The sequence below is a fragment of the Zonotrichia leucophrys genome, chromosome 8 (assembly GCF_028769735.1).
Source record: "Zonotrichia leucophrys gambelii isolate GWCS_2022_RI chromosome 8, RI_Zleu_2.0, whole genome shotgun sequence".
Classification (NCBI taxonomy): Eukaryota; Metazoa; Chordata; class Aves; order Passeriformes; family Passerellidae; genus Zonotrichia; species Zonotrichia leucophrys.
The window spans coordinates 7718183-7739866 of record NC_088178.1 but is presented as its reverse complement, the minus strand read 5'-3'; the positions used below and the strand labels follow the sequence as shown (position 1 = coordinate 7739866).

The window sequence follows — 21684 nt, the reverse complement described above, 5'->3', positions numbered from 1 at the left end:
CAGTTCTCGGTCTCAAGGTTGTTTATTGCATCTTATCTATAAAAAAATTTTCTCCTGCCCTGCCGAGGTCTGTCCTGCAGGACAGTTCCAGGCACACTGTGTAGGGGGATAGAATAAAAGCAAACAAAGGTAGTATAGAAAGTAATTTTACTCCCTAAAGAGTTGCAGCTGGGTTAATGATTAAAGCTTAGGAGCAGGCCTGATGTTAACAGGCCACAGCTGTAGCCAATAAGAAGAGTGTTATAAAAGAGTGGATTGGTTGGCTGAGGGGAACTGGAGTTAGTGGCTGCTGTGAGGACAAGGAAGAGGCAGTGCCTGGAGGAGCTGCCTACGAGAAACATCAAGGAGGTATGAAACTCTAGCAATATGGAACCCTTGCAATATAATCACAACAATATTGCCTGCCCCCAGGAAGGTGTTATGTCTTTATACTAAAAGCTATGTGTACAATATTTACAGTAACTTTCCAATACCTATCATCTATGTTAGACAGTGAGCTTCTACTCTAAACCAATCTAAGTCTTTCAGAGCAAAGCAATTTATTACCCTCTTATCAGAAGAAATGAACTTCTTCCCGCCTTGAAGGAAGAAGTTAGGATTAAGAGGAAGAAGTTGACACAGACCAGATAGAATCCTGTGTTTGAATGGAATTTATGTATCATGCATGAATATGCAACAGGCCACTGTTTTTATGCATCCCTTTTTGGGCCCATGCTGCCCAGAAAAAGGTACCTGGACATCCCTAACTCTTTGTCCTTATTGTCTCATATTGTCCTAATTCAATTTGTCCAAATTATTATTACTCTAATTGTATTACTGTTTTTATAACCATTTTATTACTATTAAACTTTTAAAATTTTAAAAACAAGTGATTGGCGTTTTTCACATATTACATCATTTTCTTAGGTAGATTTTTATATTGCAGACTAAATGGCTCAAAATTCAGATCTTGCCCTGCTCTATTTTGCTTAAGAATTGCTAATATCAACCAACTGAAGAAAAATGGGGCTAAAATGAACAACTAAGATATGGAAAAACTGTTTAATTGGAAGACTTTGTGAGAGTTTATAGATGGTAGGTTTCAGTGACTAACCAGCTCAAGAACAAATTATCTTTGCTACAGGCTCAAATAGTCTGCTGCTCCAAGTGAGATCCAAGAAAACAGGGACATTTTGGATTCTGTACTGCTTTACACTTGAAGGTAAGAAGCAAAAATCAGCACAAAAACTCACAATCATTCAGGTCTTTCTATTTATACACTCCTGAGCTGCAAGAGAGCTGTAATATTTGTAGGGCAACACCCCTGCTCTTACTTGGAGAACATCTAGCACAGCAAAAATCAAGCCAGGACACTTAAAATGAAGCAAAGGCAGGTGAAATGAAATTAGCAGGGTAAAGTTAAGAAAATTCTTCATCACCACTACTTCCAAAACATTAATAGTGCAATAATAAACTTAGTTTACTCATTTCTCACCAAACAAGAAAATTACACTGAACACCACCAAGTGCTCCTACTGAAAGCCAAAAAGTCAGAACCATTAAAACAATCCATCAAACTGCATATAAATCTTGAAATACAGGGACTGAAGTCTGAGCTCACACAAATGGCATTTCAAACATTTTCAGTTTTCAGGAATTGAAGATATCTTTTTTACTTTTTTTGCTTGTTCAGAGTGAAGACAAATAAAAGCCATTTTGCTCCCTTTACCAGGATAAGGTAGCACAAACAAATGTCACTAATGTAGACAGAGGGTTCCTCCCTCCCAGTTTCAGTAAGTAACACTCTGATTTACAAACAACTTCCCTACTTCTTTGACAGAGAATTTCCCCTTTTCTGCAAGCAACTTTAAGTGCACCTTTCCTCTGATTTTGCATATCTGCATTAATCTGCACCCAGAATTAAACAGCCATCATCAGTGCTCCCATTACACTCTACAAACTGATAAAATCATAAAAATAGAAGCCACATGCTGGCACCTGGTTTAAGAAAGCAACTTTCATTGGAAATCAATAAGAAATCTCTTTCATTGTATTATTTAGAGCATTGGTGTTCAGCTAAAATTATATATTCTAAGCATGTTTCCTGCCAAACCTACTTAAATACACATCATGTTGAATTGACTTTTCCCCTGACATCTTAAGCATGCAAATACACTGAAAATAACAAGGGTGGTATTCCCCTTCCATGAATACCAGATCAGGACTTTTTCATGTCTAAAGACATTTTATTTCAATCCAGTTCCATTAGCTCATTTCATTACACAGTCAATAATGTTTCATAATAAACACAGAAAACCCAAACAAAAATCTTGAAATCACAGTAAGCATCCATTTAGTTATCAGAAAAAAATGGCACATGAAAGATACTGAGAAACACCATTATCTTAAAGAAAAAATAAGAATGGGAAGCATAAAGGATCACCCATGGACAACAAGATGTCCATGTATATAAAATACTGAGAATGATTTCTTGCTGTAGCTTTCATAGAGGGAAACTTGTAGAGGATATTTGTAGAGAGGAAACTCTTATGGATATTAACAATGGATAATTTTTATGTCTGCTTTTGTATGGACCAGGCTATTCATGGACTCACAACACTGGCAAGAGGCATACACCTGCATCCATATAATTGACACAAACCCATAATAAAAAAGATAGTTTCAAATAGTTTTTCTGACACTTAGCTTCTTAATTTCCTTTCTTAGGAAACAAAGCAACACAGATTCTGTTAGAATTTCCAACAACTGTCTAACATAAATTGTAAATTCTTAAAAATAAACCTGTATTTTAAAAATTACTTTTGAAACCAACAATAGCTGATGCAAACCACCAATCTCACTACTAAACAGTCACAGTAAAAGTATCAGATTTACATTTCACCAGAGTCACTGGAAAAGCACTTACAGTTGAGGTGCTCAACTCATTTTTAACTCTGTATTACATCCCAGCCTCAAAAGTTCCCAAAGCTTTTCCCTTCCTTGGACCCATCTGTCTCCTCTGCCCAGACCTAAAGCTTATTTAATACCTGTACGACAGAGGCAACTTTACCCTAACAGGTGGATAAATGCAGATGCTCACTTAACATGTGCTCTGCTCTAAGCCCACTCTTCACCTGCTGAGCTGCAGTTGGTAACTTGAATATAAAACACCTGTGGAGGATTTATCAACAATATTCTGGCTCCCGAAGCACTTTCATTTTCTGAACTACAGGAATGCAAACAGCAATTCTTAAAAGTCCCAGAGTAGGATTTTTATAACAAAAACTGCTAAACTAAACTCCATGGCTGTTCACCATTATTAATGAAAGGGAAAACCCACTATATTTCAGCTGTCATAGAAATGCGTAAGTAAAATATGACTTTGGCTCTGAAACAGTCTGTACACGTGGAGTAGTAAGTCAGTATTTGTATGTTGCTGTACCATAGCATGATTCAGTTCTTTAAGTTGACATTTGTTTATTTCCATGACTTTTCCAACTTGTCCTAGCTTTCCTAAGAAATGAAATGTCTGACAAGTTTCACGGATGGATGAAAAAAAACATGCAAAGTATAAAGCTTTAACAGAACTACAGATTGTCATTTTAGTTCTTAAGTTTAACTGCTACATTAACAACTAATGACACTTTGTAGCAAAATCTCATGGAATTAAACTTTGAAACAGTCTGGTCTTTTATGACCAAAAAAGCATTAACATTTTAAAGAGAACTCAAATTGCCTTTGAATACTTTAAAACCACATATACTTCAATCTACTAGAAACTGAATTCTGCTTCTCTGTCCTTTAAATTCTGTATAAGCATTAATCTGCAGACTATAAGGAATGTCTTCTAGTTAATTGAGCAGAGACCACAACCATCACACTGAGTTACATTGTTGTAACAAATCAGCCTTGTGCTACAGCTCTGACCACATAGTTCTCATACTTCAGAAAATAAGCACCTCCACGTCAGCCGGGATGCCAGGAGAACACCTCCCAAACCATGGATGGAGTGGTGGACAGGAGCACGGCAGACATCCCATTATAGGAACCACATACCAGCCCACGCATTTCTACTGAAGAATTTGCAAGAGGCTGTCCGCTTTAAAAAACGTACTGACTGGGGGGCCAAGGCAGCTTAGCTGACGTAGGGCAGAATTAGGAGATCGAAGCACCTAAAGCGGATACCGGCGAACTGCGATGGCAGCTGTCACTCTCCATAAAGACGATAAACACGCGTGACGGGAGGACGCGTAAAGCCGGAGACCCGCCCGGGAACGCCCCGCGGGCCCCTCACGGCCCGGGGCCCTCCGGAGCTGCCCCCCGACCTCTCCGCATTGCCCCGCACCCCCGGGGCCGGCCCAGGGACCCCGCATCCCGCTCCCCTGCAGCCCGGGGAGCGCCACTTGCCTGCGAAGCCGCGGCCCGGGCGGGGCCGGGCGATGCCGCAGCGCCGGGGGCCGCGGGGCGATGAGCCGGGGAGGCACCGGGGACACCGAGCGGCGGCCGGGCCGCTGCGGGCGCGCGGGGGGCGGGCAGGGCCGTCCCGCTCCGGCCGCCGGGGATCCGCGTCTCCCGCTCCAGCCCCGCCCGCCGCGCCCCGACAGCATCGCCGGGACCCGGATGGGGCCGCGCCCCCCGCGCGGTGCCCGGATGGAGCCATGCTCGGGGCCGGCCCCGCTCCCCGCCGCGCCGCCCGAGGGCCCCGCGGCCGCCGGCCGCCCCCGAGGCGCCCCGGAGCGCGTCCCCGAGGCGCGGCGCGGCCCTCCCGCGGCCGGGGCGGTGCCGCCCGCGCCCGCAGCTGCCCCGGATCCAGTCCCGCTCGCCGCTTCCTGCGGCCGCCCCGCCTCTCCATGGCGGTGCCCGGCGCGGGTCCTGCCGGGAAGGGAGCGGCGCGGCTCGGCCTCGCAGCCTGAGCGGCGGCAGCGCCGCCATGTCCGGGGGCAGCAGCGCCGGCGAGTGGTGCCTCATGGAGAGCGACCCGGGCGTATTCACCGAGCTCATCAAGGGCTTCGGTGAGCGTCGAGCGGGGCCGGGCAGGGGTGGGGGCTCCGCGGGGCTGTTCCCGCACCGCTGGGTGCGAGCCCGCTGTCCCTGCCGGGCAGTGAGGGCATGCGGGGCTCGGTTGCTGCAGGGCCGGGAAGGGGCTGGGACGCGCTGCCGGCGGCGAGCGCGGCTCCCGTGGTGTGCCCGGCCCGGCCCGGCCGCCTGCGGGCACCGCCGAGCCCGGCCCCAGCGCGGCCTGTGCGGCCCGGCCCGCGCCCGGCACCTGCTGCTCTGCGGCGGGACGGCTCGGCAGGGACTGCGCGGAGCCACAGCGCCCTTGGGCTTGGAAAGGGCTGCTCAGATCATCGGGGCCAAGCTATGACCCAGCATCACCTCGTGAGATAGACCGGGACACTGAGTGCTGTGTCCAGTCTTTCCTTAAACACCTCCAGGGCAGTGACTCCATCACTTCCCTGGGCAGCCCATTCTAATGTCTCATCAGCCCTTTGAAAAAATTCCTCCGAATGTCCAAACTGAACTTCCCTGGGAAGGTGTTCGGGTTACAGAGCCCCAGGACTGAGGACATTCAGAGAAAGGGCTGTCCCTAGGCTGAGCTGTGGGGCGTAGTAGCGGCTGGGTAGCCTGTAAGCAGCTGCCTGGCCTTCTAGAATGCTAAATTTTGTGTTGAATTGCATTTAAAATCTTTGGTGAATATATGGTTATTACAGCAGCCAGGTTATTCTCAGCCAAAGAACCAAAATTATTTTATTCCACATTTCATTGATTCATACTTTGTTGTGTCTTTTTCTCAGAAACAAAGTCCAGACATGCTTCTTTTACGTTTTTATTTAACTAATAAATGAAATTTCCACATAGTAAATATTTGAACGTTTTGGGCTGTGTATTATGCAAATGCCTTGCTTGAACATACAGCATTTTTGGTCTACTACCATAGGTGTTTGTCTGGAGGCAGATGTTTAAAGTTCTGCTTTGGGCTTGCTGATAATGCCTTTATAAACAGTGTTGTTTTCACTTAAGCAAAGGACATGAAGTGATCAGAGATATTTAAGCTCCCCTGCTTCTTCTTTAAATGCAACTCTCTTGTAAAGACACTATCACCATACACAGGTTCAGAAATTCTTGAAATAGTTTCTCTGCCTGTCTTGTTTGGGTTTTTTTAATCAAGGTCTGTTGAAGCCCACAGATAGGCTTTTCCATAGTCTGGATATACTAATTGTAAATATTACATAATGCCTTTGTGTTTTCTTTCATAAGTCTGTCTTTACTGGCTTCATCCCTTTTTAAATTATTTAGTTGGAGAAATCTGTAATTTTTTCTTATTACAGGCTGTAGAGGAGCACAAGTTGAAGAAATATGGAGTTTGGAGCCAGAGAACTTTGAAAAATTGAAGTAAGGCATATGGTTTTTATTCACATTTGTCTGAAGTCCCTGAAAGAATGTGTACTAAACTCAGGTGTATTTTTGGTGGATCTGTTGTTTGGGGCATTTTGTGTTTGTATTTTTTCCTTCAGTTTCAACAGAAGTTGGGTAGGATTTTGATTTAATGGAATACCTGGCAGTTAAATGGCTTTTCATTAATGCTTTGGTACTTAATCTAGCTTAATCAGGTTTTGAAAGAAATGCTGATGGTAGCTAGAATGTGGAAGTAGATTTGTAGTGATTTTTCCATTAGCTTGCCTTAGAGCTCTTAACAAATTCTTGGGTGAATTTCCTTGCCTTATTCCTTGGGTTCCTTGCTTTATCTCCCTCTCTCCTCACATCCCATGATGTTGCCTCTGTTATCTTAAATAATTTTCCAGTACTTCCATACCTTTGTAACTCATTTTTCCTGCAGAACCATTTCCATGTGGATGTGAAGGCAAATAGATTTTTTATAACTGATAATGACTGGTGTCATGTGGAACACTTTTGCCCTCATTAAGCAACATTAATTCTTTTAATGTTTTGTCCATGTGTGAACATGCTGTTATCCATGTTTACGTGCAGGATTTTAGGAGGAAAATATCATTTAACCTGGACCATACTCTTGTATCTTGTGCAAATATCCCATACTTGTAGGATTAATCTTTCAAAAGATGCAGGAATTGGTACAGAGGATGTACTTCTGGAATTTTTGACTGAAGATGTTTGACCAGCAACACCTGAATGGCAGAAATGTTGCCTATTAATTGGTTTATGTGCTGTCTGCACCATCAGAGCATTTACCTGTTTGTTCATTAAGTGACAGCTTTGCATATCCTGGAGATGTTTTGTCTTTCTAGTCCTGGGGAATGGCCAGCTTCCATCCTCCCTTCCCATTTACATCTGCAATATTTTACACAGTGTATGAACACTGGGAGTGAAAGGATATAGAATCATCTTTGTTTTCTAAACAGCAGCTCTGTAAGCACACAGTTTGGTGGTTGTGAGTGGGCTGGCCCAGCCTCATCCCCAGTGGGTGCAGCTGTGAGCAGCAGGTGAGCAGCACTGACAGCAACGAGCCATGGAGTGCCCAGGGGCACTGAGCAGCCACCAAAGGGAACAGAGGGCACACAGGGGCAGGGCACCAACAGGAGGGGATAAAAGGCTGGGCTGGAGAACAAGAAGGGCAGAGACTTGAAGCCTTCTGATGTGACAGGGTGTTACTCTGTGGGCTGAAGCTTTCTGAAACTGGGTGGTGATACCCTGTGTGTTGTAGCTGTCTCAAGTGTGACACGTGCTGAAGAAAGAATTCCACTGAGAGACTTTGAAAAAATGCATCTCAGATTTCTGGTCAGAGCTTAGGAAAAGTTTCTTGTGCACTACAGGCGTATGTTTGTCTTTTGTAGCAAAACCATTTCTGGCCTCTTTTTGGTGATGACCTTAGATTTAAGTTGATGAATAAGTTTTTTTCTTATTGTAACTGAAGATTTTAAGACCTGTTTTCTTTATTGATAAATTTTTGGGTTCTGGAAATACTAAATACAGTGCAATGTGTAGTAAAAGCTGTTTACTATTCAGGACATGTAGTCTGAAAGGCAAGACACATTTTTACTAGAAGAGAAAACTGGGTTTCTCTTACTTGTGGTGAGCTAACTCAAAGCATGAAGTTTTGGGAGAGCTCCTCTTGGGCCATTTTATCTGTGTCTATAAGGATTTCCAAAACATTTGTTCTTGCTCTTGTGTATGACTGACAAATGCATTGATAGCTGTTTGTCACTAACCAATTCAAATGAAAGTTCTGCAACTATAAAAGTTGCAGTAACCAGGAAAACTGGTCCTGACTTTTGAAAATTAGTGGCTAATTGCTAATTCATATTGGGATTTGTTTGTTTGTTTGGGTTTTTGTTTGTTTGTTTAGCATTTACAGAAAGAAACCTGAATTGTCTTTTGTCTAATTAAAAGAGCACATCTGAAAATTACAGAGGACGTTCCTGGTATTTAGAAAGAATTAACAGAATTACCATACCAGCATGCAGCTAAACTACAGTACAGATAATTTTAATATTTTTCATCAGTATTGGTGACCTTTTGACCTTTTTACTATAAATTTTGTTTTTCAGGCCAGTACATGGGCTGATTTTTCTCTTCAAGTGGCAGCCCGGAGAGGAGCCAGCGGGTTCTGTTGTCCAGGATTCCAGACTGGATACAATATTTTTTGCTAAGCAGGTATGAGAAATTCAGTAATTGTTTTAGCTATATAACGAAACATAGCTTTTAATACAAAAAAAAAAAAACAAAAAAGAGCTGGCTTTTTGTTAATATGTACACAGAAATCAACATTTTGCAACGTTAAGTAGTTTCAACAAATTCTGAGAGTAGGAGCTGTGTATTGACAAAGCAAATCAGTTTAATCTGTCAAGTCTGACAAAAATTGCAGATATGGAAGAGTAAAGCTCTTATTTATTTGTCAGCCCTCACCTATAAAGTAACTCAGTCTTCTGTGCAGTAGAAGTGTCTTGTGGTAAATGTTCTCAGCAGGATGAACAAATTACTTCTTTTGAAACCACTTTCAACAACTCATTAGAACAAATTCATTTTGATCCTGTTTTTATTTCTTACTTTTCTTAAATGCTGTGAAGCTTGGGCAGTATATGTAGGATAATGCTTTCCTTTAAGGGTTTGCAGACCATTTTGGCATGCAAGTTTTAAGTATTCAAATCAGAAATGTGAATTTAAAGTAGAAATCACTGGGAAATTGGTTTAGCTGATGTAGTCCATTGTGTTTTACTAAATACAGAGTAGTACTGAAATTTTGTCTTAGAGTTAACAGACCACTGTGTGTGCTTTTTGCAAGAAAGAAAAGAAAGAGAAAGTGATCAGAATGAATCAGTAGGAGTATTTAATATGGGTATTTATTACAAAACATTGTCATCAAAGGGCAAATTATTAGGATTTCTGTGAAGACTGTTACACGGTGTAGTTGTTGGGGTGTTAAGGGTGGGGGTTCTGGGGGGCCTTTTATTTTTTTCATTGGGTTTTTTCTTATTTCCCACCACAAATGCAAATTTTGAATGTAAATTTCAAGATATGAAAAAATGTATTCACACTTCCAGGTAAAAGTATAGAAATATGGAAAACAATGCAAATAGTCATCCTGGCCACAATGTACCTGCACTTCTCTTTCATTCCTTTTATAATCATGCTGTTGTGGATCAGCTTTTTCAATGCTGCTTCTCTTCATTCTTCCCCTGCTGTAGCTCTTGAGTCCTGCCAAGCCCTGCCCAACATTTTTATGATGCAGTGATCAGTAGCAGTTTACTAATTGGAGTTTGGTAGCTCTCATAGACGCTGGTTTAGGTTGTGATTTCTGTCTAACCAAACATACTGGTAGTAGCCATGGGCTGTAACCAAAGAACAGCCATGAGGCAAAGAACTTAAAGAAAATCCTTGATGTAGCTTTCAAAAGGTAGTTCCATGGTGGGAGGAAATTACTCTGATTGGAATCTAGAGAGGGATTTTTTTGGAGGATGTTGGGTTTTTATTTTAAATGGAAGGTGAATTTTCCCTCACTCAAGGGGTTTCATCTTGTTTCTTGTGAGTAGCTGAGGTTGTCCTAGAATTGCTGTTCTTGTGAATGCTGAACAGTTTTTAAGCATTTGTCTGCTTGCTCCACTTCTTTTGCCTTTTCCACCCCCTTCCTTTTTTGAAGCTTGACACTGTGTTTAAATGCAATGGCTAAGAGGAGCTTTCTTGAGATTTAAGATGAGATTGTAGAATGTACATCACAAAATTTGGAAGATCTTAGATTTGATAACAAGCCCCACAAAATTAAAGGCTAACAGTGAAAAGTCTTCTTTATTTTATAGTTTTCTTTGAAACACTCATATTTTAATGTATTCTTAAGCTGAAACCTCCTTTTTAATTGCCCCTTTCCTTTACCTTCTGCCTTTAAAGAGAGTGTGCTGGAGTGACTCTTAGTTTTAGCGTGGAAAGCAATTTCTGGAAATGTTGACTCTTACAATAGTACTGCCTGGTTATGCCACTTGATGGCGTGGAATAGATGTTTCAAAAGTCATTTGCATCAAGTTTAGAATTAGAATGTTTTTCTTTTTTTATTGTTATCTGTCAGTCAAGTGCAGTGGCTTTGCAAAATTAAAACATTGCTTAAAGACATCTATATGCTTGTGTTTCATTTCAGTTCAGTTTTGCCTGCACTGAGCTATTGTGACTGAACAACTAGAAATAGGTGCAGAGAAATGATTATTAAAAGTAACAGAAAGAAACTGCTTTGGATATTTTGGAGTAATCTGTTTAATACCAGTTTAGCTCTGGTGACTTTCACACTGCAGAAAGTTAGCCTGGGTTAGGGATCCAACTTGACAAACAATGTTTTGAGGATTTAGTGTTTTCTTGAGCGTGTCAGATCTTATAATTTGCTGCTGCTGAGAGCAGGGTGCAGTGAAACACTGTGAGGCAGTGAAGCTCATCCCCCAGCAGTTCTCTGTGCATGCTATCTGGGCAGGTCTCTGCTGCACTGTGACATGTACTGCTGTACTGTTCAGCAAGTCAGGACAAAACTGGTAAGTGAGAGAACAGGGGGTTCTTTATGGTAGTGCTGAAGTTACTGCACTTCTCAAACCACAGTCTGGATCCTTCTGACTCACCCAGGAGCACAAAGCAAGATGAGCATTAGTATTGAATATTTGTGTTGTGAAAGAGCAAGTCCTCTCAGCCATCGTGCAGCTGGGTTCATGTGTCTTTTATTTCCTCTTTATGTTTTAAGCTAAATTTTGTGCGTGCTTTGAGGGTCTTTCCAGAAGACCGTTTTCTTCATTACAAAAGGGATGATGTAAAATTACACTATGTTCATTTGTAGGTTGGGATCCTAGAACAAATAGATTGGTTAGGACAATTTTTATGACATTTAAGGTTATTGATCTGTAGATCTGTATCTTCAAAACTGTCATGACACTGGAGCCTGAAAAATCTCAACAAGTCTTTGCCTCTCTTTTCTCACACATTTTCTTCTTTTAAATGTTCCCATCTGAAGACATTTGGTACAATTGGTTTTACTGCAGACATGTTTTCACGTGTCTTCCTGAATCCTGTGTGAGCAAGACAAGGTTACTGTTAATATACAACAAGAGTTGAGTAAAGGAGATAAATTTTGTTTCTGTTCACAACTTTATTATGTGTTAACATAACAATTTTAAAAATTGTTTTATTATGGGGAACTTTATTTAGAGGTAAAAGGCTACAGCTCTCAAACTGTCTAGTAAAACATCTTTAAAATTGCACTAGGAAACACAATTTTGGTAAGAAGCTTGTGCATGCTCCCATTTTCCTCATTTCCACTTCCATAGTGATGTTGTAGTTGAATCCCAAATGACAACTAGATTTTGTTCCAAGTTATATCACGCCTGTGTTGGGGGGTTGAATTTTGAAGTCTGTCTTGTATGCATGCATATTAAAAGGGTGTTTTTAATGGTCACTTTTATGTGCACTCATGTTAAATTTGGCCTCCCTGTTATGCCTAGGTATGGTTTGGTCCTCTGGTTGAGGCCAGAGAACTCTGGATGATCTTACATTCCCTTTGAGCTAGGATACATAGGCACCATGAGGTGAGTTAAGGATACAGTTTCAGCCTTAACTCAGAATTTCCTGATTTCTGTGTTCCGTCAGTGGGCCCTTGCTGTTGTTTTCACACACAATGGATACATGATTACAGCTGCTCAATATATTCAGCTCCTTGCCACACTCTTTGGAGGAGCTGCATTCTCTACTGAGCACTGCAGAAGTGTGTCTGGGCAAAAAATAATGCCATTGTTGCAGATCTGAAACTACTTCTGAGTTTAATAAATTCTTCAGCTTTTAGTATGTAACTGTTGGTATCCTGCCTTTCCTAGGTGCCATGTATTAATTTTATTTTGCATTGTCATGACAGAACATTAACCTCATTAATTGGGAATACCTTCAGAAGGAGTGTCTTATAAATGATACTGTTAATAGCAAACCATTGCTCTCTAGTTATGTTTATGGCACTAATGGAAGTATATGTATTTTTTTATATTTCCAGTACTTGATTGATTTCAAACTCAAATGACCTTTTCAGATTTGGTAACATTAACATAGACCTGTGTTAAAGCTAAGTTTGGGATAACAGATAACTTACAAGAAGTACAACTTCAAGACATGAAACAAATCAGAAAAAGATTTTCAGCTATTATTCAGTAACTGAATATAGCTGCAGAAAGATTATATCTTTACTCCAACAAAATTTAAATAGAAAAAATTATATTGGGTTTCTAAACGAGAATAAATGGTGGAACTTCATGCTAAGGCTGAATTTTTCATGTTGAGCTCTGTAAAACTCAACTGTTCTGTAATGTTGGAATGTTCTGTAAGTGAATTTGCTGGTTATACTACCAATTGCAGCCCAGGCTTGTCCACAGCTTTTTTGAAAAGCAAAATACATAATCCATTAGGTAGAAGATGCGAGTCAAGAATTCAAAGTGCTTCTGCCTGAAGTTGATCCAGAAGGTCAGATGTGATCCCTAGAGAAAGGTGCATGGTTAGGAAGTCATGCATCTTACTCAGAGAGTGGCCTCATCAAGTGGTTGCTTGGTTTAAGCTGAACTTCACCTGGGGATAGGTCAATCTTCTCTTGATGCATTTCTGTGTATGTATGTTACTGTTTTCTTTCAAGTATTGTGAAACACCCCTTGAACTTTTGCCTACACAATCTTTTAACTCTGAGTGTCTGCTTTAAGTTGGAGTCTTGAGTGTTGATCAATCTAATACCTCACCAAGGCATCTACACCCAGGGACACACTGGATTTTTATGTACATAAGCTCCATTTCCTTCTATTCCTCTGCTACAGGACTGTTGTTGCTGCCTTTTCCTTAACTCCTGCCTCTCACTTGACTGAAGTGCTAGAATGTATTTCTATAATGTGTTTTCATTTCAATAGTTGGAGGCTATTCCCGTCAGATCCACATCTTCTGCAGTGTTTTCTAGCAGTCAGACTTTGTTTAGCTTGGTCCTTTACACTTCGTCAGACTTGTTTCACAATGTAGTTGGAATACAAAACATGCTTGAAGGCCAGTATTTGATGAGCCCATTAATTCCTTGCAAAGTCTAATTTTTCCTCTGACTTTATTTTCTGTTTCAAGCTGTTGTATCCTGCTATACAAAATCTCAGTAAATTTCCTTTCCTTGTTTTGAAGCCATTATTGAGTTGTCTGTAAAGAGCAACTGGTTGTTCCATGTTAATCTTTCAGCAAAATTAGTTGCCATTCAGTCCTGTCTCTCCTATAATGGCATTTGCAACTACAATTTGCTGTAGTGACCCTGCCTCCATTGTAGCAGCACAGGTGATGTGCCTTCTGCTTCTCTGTCAGCCTAATTACACTGCATCAGCTTCACCCACTCTGATCCACTTGAGATTTCCCTGCTTTCATCCTAGCACTGCCTTACCACTGTCTCTGCCAACATTCTTTAGCTGTATCTCAGAGTCTTTAGTTCTTTTTCCTAAGTTACAGTGTAATTCAGTGTGCCATTCTGCTGCTCTGGGAGTTGGAGTTTTTCTGCTGCTGGGTCTTCATTTCAGTGCCCTTGATGGATTTTCCTTGTATGTCCCTTATTTTGCACCTGTGTATTCTAGCCCTTAGCTGGTGTACCTGCACTTGGTTTAATTTCAGTTTTGGCTGCTGTAATCAGTTCTGTATGTGTAGCTGACTCCCTTGATTACTGTTTAAGTCAACTAGATTGTATTTTTCTTAAATTAAGATGTTTGATTATTTATCATCTGTGTATATACATAACCTGAACTGAGAACACCCTAAAGTATAGAAAATAAATTTATGATATGGTTTTAGTATTAACATAGTAGGTTTTCCTTTGTTAGGACTAGCCTCAATTGTGAAACAGGTTGCTTGGGTTTTCTCTTTTTTTTTTTCCCTCCTTTCTTGTTGGAAGTGGTTTCACATTCATGGCCCTGAACTAATTTTCATATTTTTATACAAAAGTCACATCCTCTCTGAAAGTTTTAAGTAGCATTTTCAATTGCAAAATAGTCTCAAAGACTAATGATACATTACTCATTCCTAAGCTATAGCTCTCTGAGAAAAAACTGCTAATATAGTCTTGTATTATGGCCTCATACCATTTGATAACAGAGCATTTAGTTAAATCTCAGATTAAATAATCCTTGCAGCTTCTTTCTTTTAATATGGTGTTTTACTTTGGTTATTGGTGAACAACATTAAAGATATGGCTTTTATACAAAGAGGGTCGTTTATATTTTCTCCAAGTGGAATATTTAACACTGAAATGTCCAACTAGTAACTTTAACTTGAAAAGGATAGCTGTATTGGGCAAGTATGTTATTCAGCTAACCATCATTTAAACAATATATACATCCTGGAATGCTTTTATTAGTTTATCCCTAGAATACTTGACTTTTTTTGTCCAATAAAACCTTTTAATAACAATTTTCAGTTCCATAATGTGTTTTATTGCTTCAAATTAAATTTTTTGAGCTCTTACTCTTAGCAGGAGATCTGATTATTTGAAGGACTTCTCTTGGGAGAGTTGACTTTTTGTTAAGAACATAGATAACGCAGTTTGGGCAACTTGCTTTGAATATTACTGTGTGTTTTTCCACAGGGATACAAGGATTTGTGTCTTTCATTATTGACTTTAGAGAGATGGTGAGGCAGTGGAATGGCAGTTTCTGAGGACAGCTGTGAGAGATGAGTTTTATCAGTGAATTGTTTATGACAGCATGCAGAGCTGATTTTATCATAGCAGGGGCTTTTCTGTAGCTCCCCAGGCAGCAAATCCAGTCGGTGTTAGGGTGCAGCTCTCATGTGAATCAGCATAAGTGTGTGTGCAACAAAAGCAAACACAGTTTGGAGTGAACTTTTATCACCAGTGCTGACCAAATTCTCCATGCTTTTTTCTAGGTCATTAATAATGCCTGTGCAACTCAAGCCATAGTAAGTGTGCTGTTAAACTGTGCTCATCAAGACATTCATCTAGGAGAGACCTTGTCAGAATTTAAAGAATTTTCCCAAAGCTTTGATGCTGCAGTGAGTGACCAGTGCTTTCTGCATTTTGAGTGTCACAATGTTACAGCTCTGGTGGTTTACAGGTGTTTTGTTACTTCCTTTCAGATGAAAGGTTTGGCACTGAGCAACTCAGAAGTGATTCGGCAAGTTCACAACAGTTTTGCCAGGTAACATATGTTTTAAATCTGGCCAAAATTTGAACAAATCCTTTTTAATCTCAGGGGTTTTTAAATTTTCTTTGCAGGCAACAGATGTTTGAGTTTGATGCAAAGTCTTCAGCAAAGGAAGAAGATGCCTTTCACTTTGTAAGCTATGTTCCTGTTAATGGGAGGCTATATGAGCTAGATGGCTTAAGGGAAGGACCAATTGATTTAGGTAATTTTACATTTTTGCTGAACATCCTTTATTTTAACAGCGGCTTTTTGCACTTAACTGGTCATATGTTATAGGTTCAGAGCAAATTATTTATTAAAATAATATCTTGAAAGTTTTCTGAATGTGCTGTAGGCTTGTACTTCCTTGCAGTCATTTGTATTGTTTTAATTTTGTTGGTCTGAAAATACCATTTCCTCCCTGCTTCCTCCATGTCGCTGATGCTCTCTCTCTTTTCATTTAGCAATCAAATGATCAGGTCCTGCAATCCCTTCCAAAACCTTGATAGTTTTGTTGCAAGACAGAAGTTTACATAAAAGGAGAATATTTACAGCTGACGCCAGACACTTTTTTCTTTTATGTGGCTTGTGTTTACACACTGGCCTCTTTCTTCTTAAATAGCAAGTGTTTCCCTAATGGTTTAAAAGAAAATAGCTTTGTTCTCTGTAAGACAGGCTTCTGTTTTGTAATCTTTCTTGAGATATGTGTGCCCTGTTGAGTCTTGAAAAGCTCTGCACTGCCTATCATGTGTCTGTACTTTAGAGTCTGATACATTGTCAATGTCATGTTCCACACTCCATTCCCAGAGTGTTTTCCCAGATTTGTTGACAGTTTTAATTATGTTTAGGCTGAGCAATTGCATCCACATAGACAAAATCAAGAGTTAATATTAAACATCTGTACTTGTCCACAGTGTTTTCCTTTGCTGTCCACTTCAATGTTGTCATACCAACTAGTTCCCCTTGTGTTATAAAAATATTCATAACATACTTTCCCCCACTCCATTATTTCTTCTTATCAGTATCAGCAAAACAAATGTTAAAATTTAGCTTTGTTCCATTGCTTTGGTCACTGCATTACCTAACTATGGTTATTAATAAAACATCTTCTACCTCCTGAAAAACCACCTAAGTAATTTCAGACTGTAGTAGCTAAGGAAAAACTTCTTACATACTCTGAAGTTGCTGCATAAGCCTGAATGATATGAGTCAACTCTGAAATAAATTTTGCCGTGATAATGAATTTTTTCCTGTGTTAAATTTTGCAAAGGTGATGAGTTTTTCCTGTTTCCCCCAGGTGCATGCCATCAGGATGACTGGATAAGTGCAGTGCGGCCCGTCATAGAGAAGCGCATACAAAAGTAAATGGTCGTGATGCCTTTAAATATAGCACCTTCCCTATGCTTGAAAATTCCTTTGGCTTAACTTCCTTAGTTAAAGGATTGCTGCTGAATTTTCTAAGCAATGGCACTTATGCATCATTTCTTTATGCATGTCACTGTGTGACTTGAGAACCTGTTGCCCAACGTGAGGCAGATGTGATGATAGATAAATCTCAAATACACTGTGCTGCTGCAGAATTAATCCAAGTAGGTGTCTGTAGGGAAGAGAGATCCTACGAGTGCTCTGGAAAAGAAGGTTGTTATCTGTAACTCAGCTGTGCAACTGCTCTTCTCTGTGAGTGGAAGCTAAGAGTGACATGACCATGAATAACATTTGCCTATGCACTTCAAATTATTACAGTCATTCTGTCCATACAGCTGGTATATAGAGATCTGAAGTTTTTCTTAGGAATGGCTTGTCTTAGAAATTTAAGCTAGAAAAACATACTGTGAAAATTTGCTACTTTTTAACTCTGTTTCCAAAGTGCAGTCGCAAATTTGTTAGAAATAAAGTTCATTTTATGCCATTTTTAGAAAACAATTCTAAGTTTTTGCTTGAAGACTTTTTTTGGTTAAGCAAAACAGGAGTACCAGGTTGTTTTTGGAGAACTTAACCTCCAAAAGGCCTGCTAGTCTAATTGTTGAATGCACTTCTCACACTGTGTGGAGAAGTCTGCAATATTTTCTAACATGTAATAGTAATGAGAAAGTAAAAACTATTGTGTGAAGCATCTTCTGTAAGTTCTGTTGTCATGTTTTCTTTTTTGGACAGTTTATGTATTTGTTTTGTGACCACAGACAGGAATAGTCAATTTTTGTGAGAGAAGGTAATTAGGAGTTACATATTGGATGGAGTTAATTTGTGGTCTGATTTTATTTTGTAACAAGATTGGATCTGTAGCACAACTTAATTTAATAAACCCGTATAAAATTTTGTTTCCATGAAATGCAATCAAGGCTTTTGAGTTGTCATGTTGGTACCTAATTTTGAAAGCAGGTTGTCTTTGTTGTTTTGTTTTTCTGTTCCTCATTTAGATACAGTGAAGGTGAGATAAGGTTTAACCTGATGGCTATTGTGTCTGACAGGAAGATGATATATGAGCAGAGGATTGCAGAGCTACAGCAGCAACTGGCAGAGGTAGGCCATGGAATTTCAATTGCTAAAGTATTTCCCTGATAGTTCTCTGTGCTGGCTTTACTATTCACTTCCCTTCCTTGCTCCCGGTGGAGCAGCAGCACAAAAAGCAGGGAGTGATTGCTGGAGATGTGTCCAGCACAGTGTGGATGCACTCAGTGCTGCAGCTCTGAGCTGAGCACTCAGCACAGTGCTGACCATGTCATCTTGACTTTCTGCCTTGACTCATTTGCTGTGGAGCTGGAACTGGTTTTTTCCCAGTACCTGCTTGTAACTAACTGCACAAATTCCTGGTATGTACCTATAATGGTAGACAAAACTGCATCTTTCTGTGATAGAAATACCCTTGAGACAAAACTTGCTTTTAAAAAAGTAAAATTTAAAAATTGAGTAACATCATCAATTTAAATTTTTGTTTTATGGAAGGAGGAGCCTATGGATACAGATCAAAGTAGTAATGTGTTAAGTTCTATACAATCAGAAGTTGCAAAATACCAGATGTTAATTGAAGAAGAGAACCAAAAATTAAAAAGATATAAGGTATGTAGTCTTTGCTTTTCTGATGAAATTACTGGAACAGTTGTAAGATCAAGTCAGCTTTTATATATATGTGTGGGAGCTTTGCACTTAATGTGAAGGAACTGGATGGGGACTAGAAAATAGTTCAGCTATATAATAATTATGTTCATGCTTTTAATTTACTTTTAGATTGAAAATATTAGAAGAAAACATAACTACCTGCCTTTCATCATGGAATTGTTAAAGACTCTAGCAGAGCACCAGCAGTTAATACCCTTAGTAGAAAAAGTGAGTATTTCCTAGCTGACAGTATATTACTGTAATTCTTCATACCTTCTCTTTTAAATAAAAGAGCCCATGTCATTTATTCTTCCAAGTTCTTTGGCCAGGGATGGCTCCCTGCACTCCCGTGGCAGCCGTGGCACAGGGCTGGGAATTTGGTCCCTCTCTTTTCCCTGCTCCTGTGCTCATTTACTGCCTTGGGCTTCCCCTTTCTAAAGTGTGTGGCCATTAACATTGATTTACTGCTAAGGTTTGTATTAAAACTTTAATGAATAAGCGTGTCTGCCACTTTGGCAAGGTTATTAAACTGGTCAGGCACTTGAACTGTAGTCAGCTCTGTGCTAATGTGCACTTATGCTTGAGTGCCACAGGCAGGATCCCTGATTTTATACTCACTGAGAAAGGCTCTCTGAATTACTATAATGAAAAAAGAGCTGTGTGTTATTTAATGAGTACATTCTTTAGCTGAATTTATTTAGGAAAGTACATTTGCAGGCTTGTAGTTTTTAAGAGAGTAACTTGTGGAATTTTAATCCAGTTTCATGTTAACAGAAGTCATTGATAACGCCCATCAAGCTGCTTTCACAAGTAAATTACCAGTGAATTAGTGGTAACAGATCTTAATTCTAAATCACTGAATTAGATGCTGTTCTGTTCACTTCAATAAGTGGTAACAAGCAGCAGCCTGATTCAGAATTAACTAATGTTTTGACAGAAAGCTGCTGGCCAGTATTTCTTCTGAGTTGTCCCCTCTTCTTGCCAATCTGTTTCTTAAGTAAATTCATAAGGAAGAAAGTTCCAGTTCCTTACCAGTTTGAACTATTTATGATTGATATGAGAATCTGTCTGCAAATATTTTGACAGGAGCTTTTGTGGGGGTTTTTCCCACTTATTTAAGATCTTGATGCATTTCAGAGTTCAGTTTTGATCATCTGTATGTCTGAGTGCGGTGTTTTCTTGTGACATAAAATGTTTCCATTAGGAAGAGTTTTTTCTATGTAAAATGAAATTGTATAGAGGTATGAAAAATGAAAGTTTAAATTATGTTTTTAAAATAGTGCTTTTCCCCTAGAGAAGTTACCTTATCTCAGTTTCTTTTGCATAATTTATTTAAACCTGTATTTGTAGTCATTCAAATATCCAGAATGACCTTCATCTTGTCAAAGCTTGACATCATCTCCCCTTGTTTTCTAGGCAAAAGAAAAACAGAATGCCAAGAAAGCTCAGGAGGCCAAATGAAGATGACTTTGCAAAACACATACAGTTACTTGCTTCTGATACTATTTTCATGACAACAAATAAAGCTTTTCATAAACTTCAATTTTTGTCCAGTGCACGTTTGCCAGTTGTAATGGTTTGTCCTGTACTGTTTGCATGGGTCTGACTCTTCCTTCCCCTGCATCCTGTGCATGTAGTACTGCTGAGCAATGTTTAGGTTCTCCTGGTCACATTCAGTATTTAACAGTCTGTCTGAAAGCTTGGGAAGTGGACCCAGAAATGTGCAAGGAAAATGTCCCCATTTTGTCCCACTGGAACATGATAATGATACAAATGCCAGAGGTTTAAGTATAAGCATGAGCTTTCTTTGCTCATCCCTACTAACAGTTACAATCCTGCCAGTTGTTCGGTGACATAGCCTCTGTCTTTGTTTTGTTTTTATGAAGTATGTGTCTAATTTTTTTACAAAATGGAAAAGTATTAATTTAGCTGTAGAAACATTTGCAAAGACCAATGTATAATCTCAAAAGAACTGCATTGCTTTGGTAGAAAAGATAATAAATATTCCCATTTTTATTTTGGCAAACTTTTTTCTGTGGTATTTTATTATGGGACAAGATGATTAGGATATGGAGGTCATCTGCCTTGTGACTTGAGTATGCATTCTAAATTCAAGGTGGAAAGAAGGCACACTATTGTTTTGGGGAGTTAATATTCCTGGATGTAAGGTTTCCTCTTCTGGAGTACATTCAGTGTAAGTCTTTAAAGCACTGTTTCATTTTTTTACTTTGAGAAGTAATCTAAGGACAAAGGTGATGGAAGATGGTTGTTGATGACAATGTTGCTGTGTCCCACAGACCAAAGGAAATAGCTGGGGAGTGCAGTTCACTGCGTGCCCTGCAGGCAGCATGGGAGCTGTGAACAGGTTGTTTTGGTATGGATAGTAACATTGCAACAATACACACTGCTTGAATTACTCACTGTCAGTGTATGTGTGTTTGTTTAGAAACTTCCAGTTTCTTCCTAAAAGACTTGAATAAGAAAGGAACAAGATACAAAATATTCTGTTACCTGTGGTTCTTTGTATATATTGCATATATATTTATATAAACAGGATAAAATTTTGGCCGAAGAAGTAAAACAGTGTGCTCTTCACTCTTGGAAGGATCTCAAGTCATTGCCATGGCTGGAAAGGTAAGCTTGGTTTGAGAAAAACCTGAGATCCTTATCTGTGGATATCAATTTAAGCTTGGTTTTAGAAAAACCTGAGATCCTTATCTGTGGATATCAATTTTGTACAAAATTCATCATGTTAATGAGAACATAAACCCTTGTGAGAGTTTCTTACTTTAGTAATTCACTGCAGCCTTATTGTCCAAGGACATGGAAAGACTTGCAGCGGAAGAGACGTGTCTCTGCTTTTAAAATTACACTTGAAACTCCATTTCAACCTGTTGAAAATATTGTCTGTCTTTTTAAGTGGTAGCCTGATGACTCCTGCTGTACCCTGTCATCCTTGAAGAATTTTGCAATTGGATAT

At 39.7% G+C, this 21684-nt stretch overlaps 1 protein-coding gene across 4 annotated transcripts; it reads left to right on the top strand.

Moving 5' to 3' along the window:
• The first annotated feature begins 276 nt into the window (after positions 1–276).
• Positions 277–20730, top strand: UCHL5 (ubiquitin C-terminal hydrolase L5). Of its 4 annotated transcripts, XM_064719524.1 has the most exons (12): positions 277–348; positions 1124–1201; positions 6309–6372; positions 8505–8610; positions 15352–15477; positions 15562–15623; positions 15701–15831; positions 16906–16969; positions 18026–18128; positions 18552–18665; positions 18834–18932; positions 20121–20730. In XM_064719524.1, the coding sequence occupies exons 6-12, from the start codon at positions 15562–15564 to the stop codon at positions 20163–20165; spliced, it is 618 nt and encodes a 205-aa protein (XP_064575594.1). In that variant the 5' UTR covers positions 277–348; positions 1124–1201; positions 6309–6372; positions 8505–8610; positions 15352–15477; the 3' UTR covers positions 20166–20730. The 4 variants fall into 4 exon arrangements, with proteins under 4 accessions (XP_064575594.1, XP_064575593.1, XP_064575592.1 ...); XM_064719522.1 differs by lacking the exons at positions 277–348; positions 1124–1201 and adding an exon at positions 4693–4991 and having other exon boundaries at positions 15352–15384; XM_064719521.1 differs by lacking the exons at positions 277–348; positions 1124–1201 and adding an exon at positions 4696–4991.
• Positions 20731–21684: the final 954 nt, after the last annotated feature.